Raw genomic sequence first — 12004 nt, forward strand, 5'->3', positions numbered from 1 at the left:
CAACTCTTGGCTGAGATCTCGGTTTTTTGGCTGGCCAAGATCTAAGTCGAGATCGAGATCTCAAACCATGAAACCAGGCCCCACTAGATAACTATTGCATTTTTTACGTTTGTAACACATAATCCATGTTTATGTACGAAGGTGGTTACTTGTTTTCTCTTATGTTCAAATTTGGCACCAAAATTTTCTTCTCTATGTCCTCAAGTATTAGGTGAAATGCACTGCACATGGCGTCCAAAAGAGGTGGATCTTTTAGCTTTTCTTATTCATCAATTTCTCTCTAGCTTTTTGGTCGGTAAAACTGTTTTCTATTACAACTTGCATGACATTTTTTGGCCTTACCTCCACAACTTTCCTCATTTCCTGTATGAAAATGCATCCTTTAAAAAAGTCCTTTGATGCATTCAATGAATTCAAGGAGATTGTTTTATCACTAAAGCTGACCATGAAGTTGATGACAGGCTGTCAAGTTAGATCCAGTCTAACCATCAGCCATAATATATTTTCCATATGTATCCCACCTTGGCTTTATGTTTGAATAGTTCACCTCACGAGGTTAATGTATCTATTGCATTGTATTGGTCTATGTGTATCGGTAGCATATCAATATGATACATACCAATGTCTCGTGTAAAAACAATGGATTGTCCCAGATTGATTGAAATGTAGTGTCCAATACAAGCCAATAAGATATGAACATGCAAGTAACATATTAATACCATCGAGATTCTTGTAAAGGATTCTATTGATTGCTTGGAAGATTAATGGCACCTTCGTTGGTCTCCTTCAAGTTCAGCAGCAACAAGAAGTGATTCGGTGGCCTGGGGATTCCTCTTCAGTAGAAGCAGGTTCTGGTCCTCAGAACAAGTAGATATCAAACAAGAGGAAGGGATAGGTGGAATTAGCTCTCTCTCAGCAAGGTTCCTTCTGCCCTAGGATTTAGCAGTGTCAATCATTGTGGTCAGAAACTTTTGACTACTCCTTCCATTGGGTATTATAGTGAGATTGGACCCCACATTATAGTGCCACAACATTGTAGGGGGACAAAAATGGTTCCAAACTCAACAGGCTGATTCTTTATCCATGAGTGATTTATTTTGTTTTTATCTCTAGCATGATCTGGTCATCTTTTAAAAAATGCATTCATTTGCTGGTAGTGATAAAGGTAATGTACATAAACTGCCTCTAGGCTCATGCTTTTCCTGGAGAATTTCCCACTCTGAATCTCTTCACCATTTCCCCATCCCCAATTATGTTTTCTTTCCTGATGTGTTAAATGTTAGTCAGTCAAAAAAATTTTAGTTGCCCCATCGTTCTTTTAATAAGGTTTCTTGCATTTAATGAGAGAAATGATATAGAAGAACTTACATGGAGAATCATGATTTAGCACAGTTGAATGTATACTGAGATTTCTACTCTTTGAAAATGTCATAGCAGAAGAAACTACCGAAGAATTGGAAGGTGCATGAAGGCATAAAGTTTGTAGAGTGTGTTTCAATCTCAGAAGTATCAACCCTAACTGAATGCTGTAATGCAAGGTTTTTTGCTAGTGTCGGTGAGATTTTTATGCCGTCTTCACTGGGAAATGATAAAGGGTATGAGAAAGAATGGATGTTCATCGGTAGAAGATTGTTTCTGAAGGGAGAAAATAAAATAGTTGAAGATCTCATCTGTACTGGATGCAATTTATGTGGTTCTCCAACAGTTTCAGATTCTGGGTATGAAAGATCTGTTTCAACTTTTCTACAAATATTGTTTTTACAATGCCAATATGTTTATGGAATGGTACATCGTTTTCTTCTCATAGGTCTTTGCCACAGAATAACATGGTTCCACTCTACTGTCAGAGGAGCTCAAACCACCAACATACTGCATGCTTAATATATCGGCCATTTCTGGTAATTATCTCTTTCACAAGTTCATTTTGTACTTGAAATTATGTTTTTTCTGAAATTATTGAGGTGAGCCACCTTTTCTAATCAAATCTAGGAAAGAAAGCTGTTGAATAACATGTCTTTATTAATGTGTTGTATTGCGCTGAGTTCCATGCATTATCTGAATCTATTCCCACTAAAATGATTTAATTGTATAGGCTTACACTTGAAGCAATGAACTTAGGCTAAATTTTCTATCAATATCAAGGACTTGATCTATTTCTTCTATGTAATTGTCAGTAGATATTCTGTGACATAACTGTGATCAATGTTCAAAATCTCATCTCGTCTTACTGTCTCAACAAAGTTGAGAGAATAGAGATACTGAGATTTCGCCAAAATCTCAGCGAAACATTGTACGTCATTGTACTATATTCCAATTGAGTGTTTAGGTGGGTTTTAACTTTTAGGTGCTTTTTTGGGTCTGATTTCTGTGTACAACATTATTTGAATTTTGAGGACAATAAATATAACAACAATGTAATTTTTGACTAAAACCTAGCACAAACTGGATATACAAGAGAACATTGAAATTTCATTAAGATGCAAGAGTAGTCAAATCTGAATTAAAATTTAAAAATTACAAATTACAATTTATATTATATGACCCTTGAAATTTTCCAAATTCCACCAAAATTTCACCGAAATTTCGGTGAGATTTCGTCGAGATTCAATCAACTGAGTATATCTCCTCTCCTGCCATGTCTCTGTCTCACCAAAGTTGAGATGGCCTACATTTTGTGAGATTTCGGCATTTTGAACCATGCCAGTGATGCTATTGAAGTGTTTTCTTGACTTTCTTCATTTATATGTGAGGTTTTGCTGTGTCTAGTTCATGCAAGTAGGTACTATGTTCACCTGTAAAATTTATACATAATCCAATCACACTTTTTGTGTCATTTTGTGGTGATTAGCAGGACATTATTTCATTCTTCTTCCTCCATGAAATTGGGGCTTTCGTAGAAGCCAACCCCCCCCCCCTTCTCAAGTCTCAACACACACACACACACAAAAAATAATAATAATAATAATAATAATAATAATAATAATAATAATAATAATAATAATAATAATAATAAGAAGAAGAAGAAGAAGAAAAAAAAAGAAGAAAGGCAGGATAAGGAAATGCGATGGTCCAGAAAATTGACAACCAAGCAGGCCGTATTTCATAATAACTGTACTTATTAGGTCTCATTTTTCTAGGTTATAGATCCATTCAGCAAGTTGTTCTCCCTGGACTCAATGGTTGGCAGAAATGAGGAATTTTCTCATCATTTCTCAACTATTCTACCTTTTCTCATTTTTTTCCCACAATGAAATTCAGTTTCTACCAGTTCTTCAGCCATAATTTTTCTATTTCCTTAATCCAGAAAAAGAACAACAATTATAACCTTATCCCAACTCAACGAGGTTGGCTACATGGATCCAACTGGTAAATAAATTAGAAGTGAAGAGGAATAAGAGAAAAGGACGAAAAATAATGGGAATAAGTCAAAGCAGTAGTCAGAAAAGCATCCTAGGAACCCCCCCCCCTACAAGGGGAAACAACATGAGTCTTTGTCCTCCAAAAAACTCTATTTGTGGTTCTACTAGTCTCAAGCTCCATCACATGCATATCCTTTTTTACTACTTCCTGGATGGTCATTTTAGGCCTTCCTCTACTTCTTTTATTTCTTCCACTTTCCCAATCCAATACTTCGTTATAAACTAAGGTTCATGAAATCTAGCGTGACTTGCATTTTCTTTTGTAGTTGTCTTAAACCTTTTTCTTAATGGTCAATATTTTCATCTTTAAATCAATGATTAGAAATAATTAATTGTCACTCCATAGAACACTTTCTTTTTCCTTTTCTTTCTTTGCATATTGACCGTAGTTTTGATACTGTTTAAAATGATGGTGTTCTTGCACTGTGGTTGAACTTAAGTTTTTGGAGCATTATCAGTGGTGGTTTTTACTGTTTGCCTATTTCAGAATTCCAAAAAGGAACCAACCTATCCAACAGTTTGGAACAGCTTCATGTGGAAGAAAATTATGGAAAGTATGTTTCATTTAAAGTATGTTTTTCCTACAGCTTCTCCTAGCTATCTAACGTCGTAGATATTTGAAAAGTTTCAAATAGTCCTGGATCAGGATCTTGAACTAGGAAATGGAACATGCTTAAGAGATAATACTCAACTAGGGTTGCAACAGGGTTAGGTCGTGTTGGACTCATTAAAACCCTGACCTTAATGACAATTTCATATTTTCACTGTATATTTACCAAAATTATTCAACAGTGTGGTAGGACTATGCTGGGCCAGGTCGAACACCCAAATTTGACCCCACCCTGACCCTAATTCAGGGCCAGAATATTGTGGCCCTGATCTTTGACAACAATAATTTCATATTGTTGCGTACATTTACCAAAATATCCTACAGGGTGGTAGGCCTGGGCTTGGCCTGGTCAAACACCGAATCCTGACCCAACCCTGACCCTAATTCTGGGCCAGAATATTGCAGCCTTGATCTACCCCCAGGGCTTGAATTCTGATCCTGGCTTTGCTTGGGCTTTGGGTGCGCTAAGGCAGCTTCGGGCCGTCAGGGCCAAACTTGCAGTCCTACTAAAGTTGATATAGAAAGATGTGAAACAGATTAGAAGGTCTGGCTGTTAGGTAGTAGCAGTATAGGGTCGGAAACAGAGCCGAAATCTGTAGATTTTGAACAGGTAGATAACTGTAAAAGCAACAGAAACTGATGCTGGTCTTGAAATCAGGTTGGGCTCAAACAAGAGAAGAATAGAAGAAATAGGAAAACATAGAAAGTAAAGGGATAAAGGTGGTTCAGCTCTCTCAGCTAGGTTCTTCAACCTAGGTTTAGCTCTCAATAGCAAGGTCCTCACCCTTCATAGCACTCAAAAGAAGAGACAAGAAAATGACATAGAGCAAAGCTTCAGTAATCAATTACATAAAACTAGGGCTGAGACAGCCTATTACGTATTTATAGAGTGCTAATAATTGCTTTCTGAGTTATGTAGAATATAGAAACTATGGGCTGAGGATATTTTGTTGATCTAGCTAATATTCTCAAGAACAAGAAATAGAAACTTGATCAATTAAAAATAAAAAACTAGGCTTCATGAATCAGCCCCATGCTTGAATGCGAAACTAGAAACTTAACTTTTAGAAACTTAGGAACAACTAAATTAGAAACTAAATAAAGTTATATAAAGTCTTCAGTCTTCATGAAGGATCTTCACATAATCTCCACTCTTTATTCATTATTTGACAAAGGAAAAATGCATTAAGAAAAGAAGAGAGTACAGCCAACTCTAGACTAATTTCCTGTTAGCTTTGACACTTGACCCTGTTAACCATTCATCTACATAATTCCCTAGGCAGACTTCCGAAACATAAACCAGACATATTCCTAACCACAAAGAACAACATTGGGATAATTTTGCAAGGCCAACTTCGATCCCTAGGTTTAGGAAGCAGAGACAAAAGATCATTGCAATTCGACCTAACTTCTTGTAACTCGATTTTATTTTCTACTTGTAACTTTCCACAATGTCCTCTTGTGCCCACTAAATCTTTAGATGATATTCCTTCAAGGCCAAAAAAGGGCTGTGACACTGTTCACGTGAACAGTGTTTTGACCTCTTTTTGGTCCTTTTAGCTGCACTGATTTGACTTGGCGCAGTTGTTTCGATGAAAACCGGTTTGAATTCAGCCCATGTTCTATATCACTGAGATGCTGGTTGAATTCTCATCCTGGATGGACTAGAACTTGACCAAGGTATTAGCCTGTTCTGACTGGTAGATTGGAATGGCGGAGGTAGACTTGGGGAACTAGAAATTAGAAGTTTAAGGGAACAGAATTGAATGGCTTAACTTGCTCAAAACTGGACTAATTGTTGAATGTAACCTCCTAATGCTCTAGAGTGATGTAAGGATGAAGAACACAATGGGTATCACCCTCTTGGGCTTCCACCATAAGGAGTCAAGTGGGGATCAAACTTGCGACCTTCCACTGTTAGATCAAACAGTAATGAAACTCCATGAGAAGCAAGCAAATTTGCAAACAGCAGAATTGTGCGCTCCATGCACCCTCATGTTGCTTTATATAATAACAGAAGGTTCCTAATAAGGGTTCAAGTTAGAAGGTCTCTCTTGCTTGAATTATTGGGCACTAGTCTGGACCACAACTTACACAACCCCACCCTCCCATATATATATATAACACAAAAATAAACTAGCTAATCTCAGACGCAACTAATTTCACCCATACTCTGGGCCAATAAAAGTTGCCTATTACATTGAAAAACCATGGGATCAAAGGCCCTACAAGTATACAACTCAATGCTAGACTTATTTCTAAGAAAGTAAGCTTTGTTTATTAATGAATCTACATCAGTTTCAGTATGCCCTGTGACCCCACCTATGTACTGCCATGTGGCAATTAATGAAGCATAATGCTTCAGTGGGCAGAGTGTGAGTGTAGTTTTCCCTCTGGTTCTTCCAAGTTTCACTATGTATGGTGAAGCCTTGTGCTTCACTATATGCCATGTGGCCCACCAATTTATTGCTGTGTAGTTAGATACTGAACTGTAATACTTGATTAAGCATAGTGGCATTTAGTTTTTCCCTTTTCCTATTTCCATCTGTAATTTCTACCCCTTGGTAAGGCAATCTTACTTTTACTCATAGAGCTTGACATATTGTTCTTTTTAATAATCATACGCCATTGCCGATGCTCCTTTCTTTTGCTTATAATTAAAAGCATCACTGATCTCCCCCTTCTTTTTCTTTCTCTTTTTCTCTGTGCAGCTTTATGTGTGGGAGCATTCTGGATGCATCCCACTCCTTGTGAGAAACAAGGCTGCAGAAGCCCTATTTGCAAACATCACAGCTGACAAGGTCTATTCCTGCTATAGATCCCAAAACCAGAAGAACCAAAGCACAGGATCCAGATCAGATCATATGCTGGGTCCTTGTGATCCAATAGCCTCTTCCGTTCACTCCAAAGTTGCTGCTGCAGGAAATGGGGTAGCTGTTGATTCTCAATCACTAAATGTGCCTTATGAAAGCCCTAGACCGACAAGTTTCCAAAAAGGGGTCAAAAGCCCAGACTTCTACAGGATTTGGTTAATTTTACTAAAAGCATTGCTTCAACAAGGAAATAACAGCCCTATGAAATTTGAAGCTGTAGTGAATATTGACTTGAATGAGGAGAATGGTAGATTTGAATTGGTCTCTACCAAGATGACATGTTTCCGAAGGAGTGAACCTTCATAGTAAGCTACAATGTAAACCTTCCTTCTCCAAAAGTGGTTTGCTTCCTCTCCGTCCCCAGGTTTTCTGTCTAGGCGGCCTAATGACTGTGTATCCAAATTTGCATTCCTTTTAATCTGAGCATATGGACCAAAGCTGAAGTTGAAGCTTGGACTGGCAGCCGGTAGCTCGACCAAAAACCCGGCCCCTAATTGACTGTTAATTCTCAGTGATTTCACATGGGATTTAGGAGCAGGTGCAACCATCACTTGTAACACCTAGTGAGAAACAGAAATGACCTTAACTAACTTTTTTTTGGGTCAACGACCTTAACTAACTCATTGTTCTGTTAGATAACTTGTAGTCCATCTCAGAGTCCTGTAAAAGGAAATATTGTTGTTCTTCCTTGATAATTTTTCTGAAAACGTAATCTTCCCCTTTTTTTGGTGATGAATCTTTTTATTTTGAAAACATGTCTTCTTATTCGATCAATTCCAATGGTACAGATTTAATTTTGAAAGGAAAATTAGAAAAACTTAGCTCATCGATGAGATCAATGTGGAATGACATTTACAAAGTTGGGTTCCTGCATGAAACATATGGATGCAATAGACTAATGAACTCAGTATAGACCGATTGATGAAAGATTGGAGTAGTTACACGTAAAGCCATTTGTGTTTTCCTGCATGACTAATGATACAAGGTTTAAAATGTGGTGTAGTTATAAGGTTGTTGTTGCTCCACACTTTTAGTTAATTTGACCCCATGTTGAATCGCACAATTGAACCCCTCTGGCATCCCACAAAGAAGCAGTTTAAGTTGGTTATCTTCAGGTAGATGCCATACCATGCATTTCGAAAGTACACCCTTCATGACGATTCCCCAACAGCATCCTAGGCAATGACTTTGATCTTATAACTTCCTGCACACAGTAAGAATGAGTTATTAGGAAAGTCATACATAGTAATGGCCTTACAAAAGCATACACTGTTGCTTAGAGGGGAGGTGGGGGAACATATATTGCCCAGGGTCCCCCCTCCTGGATGACTTAAGGAGAGGTCCATTGTCTATTTCTGAGGGAAATCAAGAACTTTTTGTGGGTGAGGTTCAGTGTTATTAAAATTGGCATCATTTCGTATGATCCAAACTCCATAGCACGTTATAGAAAATATTGAAAGAAACCACTTCAATGTTTGTTTATCCAACTGAGTTATAGAACATAAAGAGACAGAATTCTATTAGAGAATGTTGTTGAAAATGCTCCACGCATAATCCTAGGAGTCATGCTGCCCAAACCCTTCGAGTCTGTTGCCATTTATTAATTATTAATAATAATAGGCCAAGGCCAAAATTGGAAACTCACTTTTGGGCGGTTACAAAATATGCCCAAGCCGAGCCACCAAGGGGTCCTGTGACAGCAAGTTTGCCCCGTTTGACCCGTTTCATCTCCAATCCTTTAGGGTTTGTTCCTTATGTTCAATACTTGTTTGATTAGGTTATCTTTGGTGAATTTGGACCTATCCTTTGATCTTCTTTCTTTGGAGTTTACGGATCAATCATAAGGTGAGTACGTTCACTCACAATTGACATGATTACATTATTTATTATGTTAGAACTTGTATGTATGTGTTAACTACTGTCTTAGGACTTTTCTATATTTGTTATACTTTTGTAATTTCAGAATATGTTTCATTATGTTAACTTGCATACTTGTATGAATGTGATTGTTTCTATTGTGATTGGACCTTGATATGATATATTTGTGGAATCATGTTGAGATGTGATTGCCTAGGTTGTAATTGTGGAATGGAGAATGCCCTTTTGGTATTTCTAACTCAGGACACCAGTGGAGGTGGTATGGGACGCTTTCCTATGTTGCCCCTTGGCACTTTCCACGATTACTTAGATGTCATAATTAGGACTTGCCTAGATGAGTTTGGCTCGGAAACCCCATCATCTCACCCTATCGGGAAGGGTATTGATGTCAAGCAGCAATGGGGATTGTGGGCGCTCAAGACCAGTATCCGATCCATGAGATGACATAATCACATTATAGGGGTCATTCATTGGTAGGGTCGCACATAATAAGCCTGGGCTCATGGTCTCTTAAGACTGGTAGACAACCCTTAAGAGAGATGGACTTTGCTACCCCTCTGATAATTTGGGGTATAATGGACGGTGAGCCCCCTGTGCCATCCTTCTCTTAACTCATGTTATATGTTCTCTTATTTGTTTTACTAATACTACTCTATGTTTAACTTGTTCATGTTGTATGCAGATCCAACAATGGTTGTGGACCACAACACGCTTCTACAGAGTTACTTGGCTGCTCAAGTTGCAACAAGAAACAAATGTGAGAAGACCAAAGGTACTGGATCTAGGCAATCCCTCCCAACCTCTGTGTTGTTGGGACCTGTTGCAAGAGTGCCCTCAGTGTCTAAGATGAAGACCCTAGTAGAAGTTAATAGAGAAGCCAAAGAAGAGGCTGCTAGGGCAGCAGCAAGGGCTTCATGTGAGGGAAGAAGGCCAGCACCCTCTACTCCCCGAGAAGGGAGTTCTCGGGACCTGCACAGGCTAGGTCCCAAACTAGGGAGAGCTGCAAGCACCCTAGGTCACCATTAGCCAACAAGGGCAAGGAAAAGGTGACCAAGACTGCCAGAAGTTGCCTCTCAAAAGGGTCTTGGAGGTCCCCCTACGAAAGCACCCGTGAAGCCACTTCTCAGGGGAACTCCCATGGAGAGGACTTTTGGGGGTGCTACTACCAGGGCACCAAGGGCAAGTTCAACAACCAATGCCCCTGCTCCTCAAATGCTACAACAACAAGAATAGCAACACAAGAGCAACAACAACAATGTGCCCACCACATCTAGTGTGGGTGCTATCAGAACAGCTCTCGGAGGGGAGATGATGCCTCCCCAAAGATAGGCTCCAAGGTGGAGTATTGCTGTCACATCCACCCAGCCGGTACCCCATTTGGAATACCCGGGATGTGGTCCACAGTCCAAGGATCAATGATCTGAGGTCCATGCCTCCCACATACACGGTAACACAATCATGAACAGTAATAATCAATGGTAAAAACAACTAATACAAAGTATCATGAATAAGATAAGATTAACTAAATTAGAGTGCGGAATATAGATAATAATAGAGTGTGATCAAAATCATAAAGGGTGAGAAGGTGTGGTAGCCACCCTCTCAGAGCAGCGGAAAAGAAGTAAATCAAGTTAGTTACATATCCAAGTGTCACAAGAATAATTCAAAAACAAGTTAATTTCAAGATCCAAGGTTCCACAAATACACCAGGGGAATGGGGCACTATGCTAGGGTTTCTTCTATACTAATGGTAGTCTCCTCAACAGTACGGATGAAGTAAACCCAACGCTGCCGCTCCCGCACAACTGTGGGGCTAACCCTGGTGCGGATAGTAATCCTCCTTGGCTCCAATATACGGATCCTCACCGACCCCACTACCCAGAGGGTAGTATGTGGAATCATAGTCTGCCTCATAGGAGGTGCCATCGTAATCTTCGGTACCTGGAATGTAATCTAAAACATTTGCACAAAAAGGAATGAGTTCGAAGAACTCAGCAAGGAAGTTATTCCATAATTAGAAATCGTACACATTCAGAACATATAATAATGCAATGCGATATGGAACATATGATGCAGATATGAGCCTAACTCTATGAATGCTGGTCTCTAGGGTAGACATGCTTTAAGTCATAGCACTGTACTTCTCTGGGTCATCAGTCACTCTCCCATTTCCATATCTTGGGAATGCCCGGGGAAGATCGGTAAAGTCATCAAAAAGCCGTGGTAAGGGGATCGGTCACCACTCTCTCACATCACCATTTGGTCAAGTACTGGCGCATGTCACAGTAAAGCCTAGCCCAATGCAAGTCATCTACTCAGTAGTCAAGTCAGGTTCAGATACGCCCATTCCTCGCCCCCGGTGATCCTTTCCGGTATCCTTCACACTAGAGTCAGCGAAATCCCAGATTTCGGACTCATCAACCCTATTGGTCATCCACATATAGTAAACGGGAAGCTCTCACGTCCTCTCACGGATTTGTTACCGGTCTTGAGCGCCCGTGAGCCCAAGTCTATCCATATGCAACTCTACCAATAAATGACCCCTTTCAGGTATCCGTAGCATGGTTTATGTCCCCTACCGGATTGGCTACCGGCCTAGAGCGCCCATCCAACCATACACTACCACGGGTTGTTCGGTCTCAATGCCCTTCCGATTCGGGTTTGACACGACAAGGATGAACCTAGCCACACAACTAGACAATCCTATGTATGTCATCCAATAACTCGGGAGAGTGTCGATAGGCACCATCGGAGAACATCCCATACTATTCCCTCCGATGCCCAAGGACAGAAGTGTCAGTAGGACACCCCCCAAATCCCAAGTCATACGTAAGCAATCACACATCCAATCTCATCATTTCTCATGCATCCAATGCATATTCATAATAGTATCAAATCATGATATTGAAACGAATCATTATAAACATAAGCAAATCAAAATGATAAAGTAACACAACAAGAGTATAAAGATTTAAATGCTACTGTTCTAACACATATGTAACAGTCTCATAATGATTGAAAGGAAATTTAGGGATTTCATTCTTTAAATAAAGCACAGTTCAATATTTGATGACTTATATGTTTATGGATATAACCATCCTTACCTTGGATGAATTGATGATGATTGAGAATACCAAGAATAGTCCAATAGAATTGTTAAGGCCCTAAACAAACATCAATAATAAGTTAGAAAAGAAGTCGGGAAGATTGGATGTCATTTGGGT

General features: G+C 39.3%; 1 protein-coding gene across 2 annotated transcripts in view; it reads left to right on the forward strand.

The window, feature by feature from the left end:
* LOC149012222 (uncharacterized) overlaps positions 1-7615 on the forward strand; it is a 42568-nt gene extending 34953 nt beyond the window's left edge. The window contains exons 5-7 of one of the 2 annotated variants that reach the window (XM_089158238.1): positions 1435-1718; positions 1808-1898; positions 6741-7615. In XM_089158238.1, coding sequence (XP_089014364.1) covers positions 1435-1718; positions 1808-1898; positions 6741-7208 — 843 coding nt within the window. In that variant the 3' untranslated portion in view covers positions 7209-7615. The remainder of the gene's footprint in view (positions 1-1434; positions 1719-1807; positions 1899-6740) is intronic. The other variant, XM_089158239.1, reaches the window with a different exon arrangement.
* Positions 7616-12004: the final 4389 nt, after the last annotated feature.

The sequence above is a fragment of the Hakea prostrata genome, chromosome 6 (genome assembly GCF_041222555.1).
Source record: "Hakea prostrata isolate BN-2017 chromosome 6, UWA_Hpros_2, whole genome shotgun sequence".
Lineage (NCBI taxonomy): Eukaryota > Viridiplantae > Streptophyta > Magnoliopsida > Proteales > Proteaceae > Hakea > Hakea prostrata.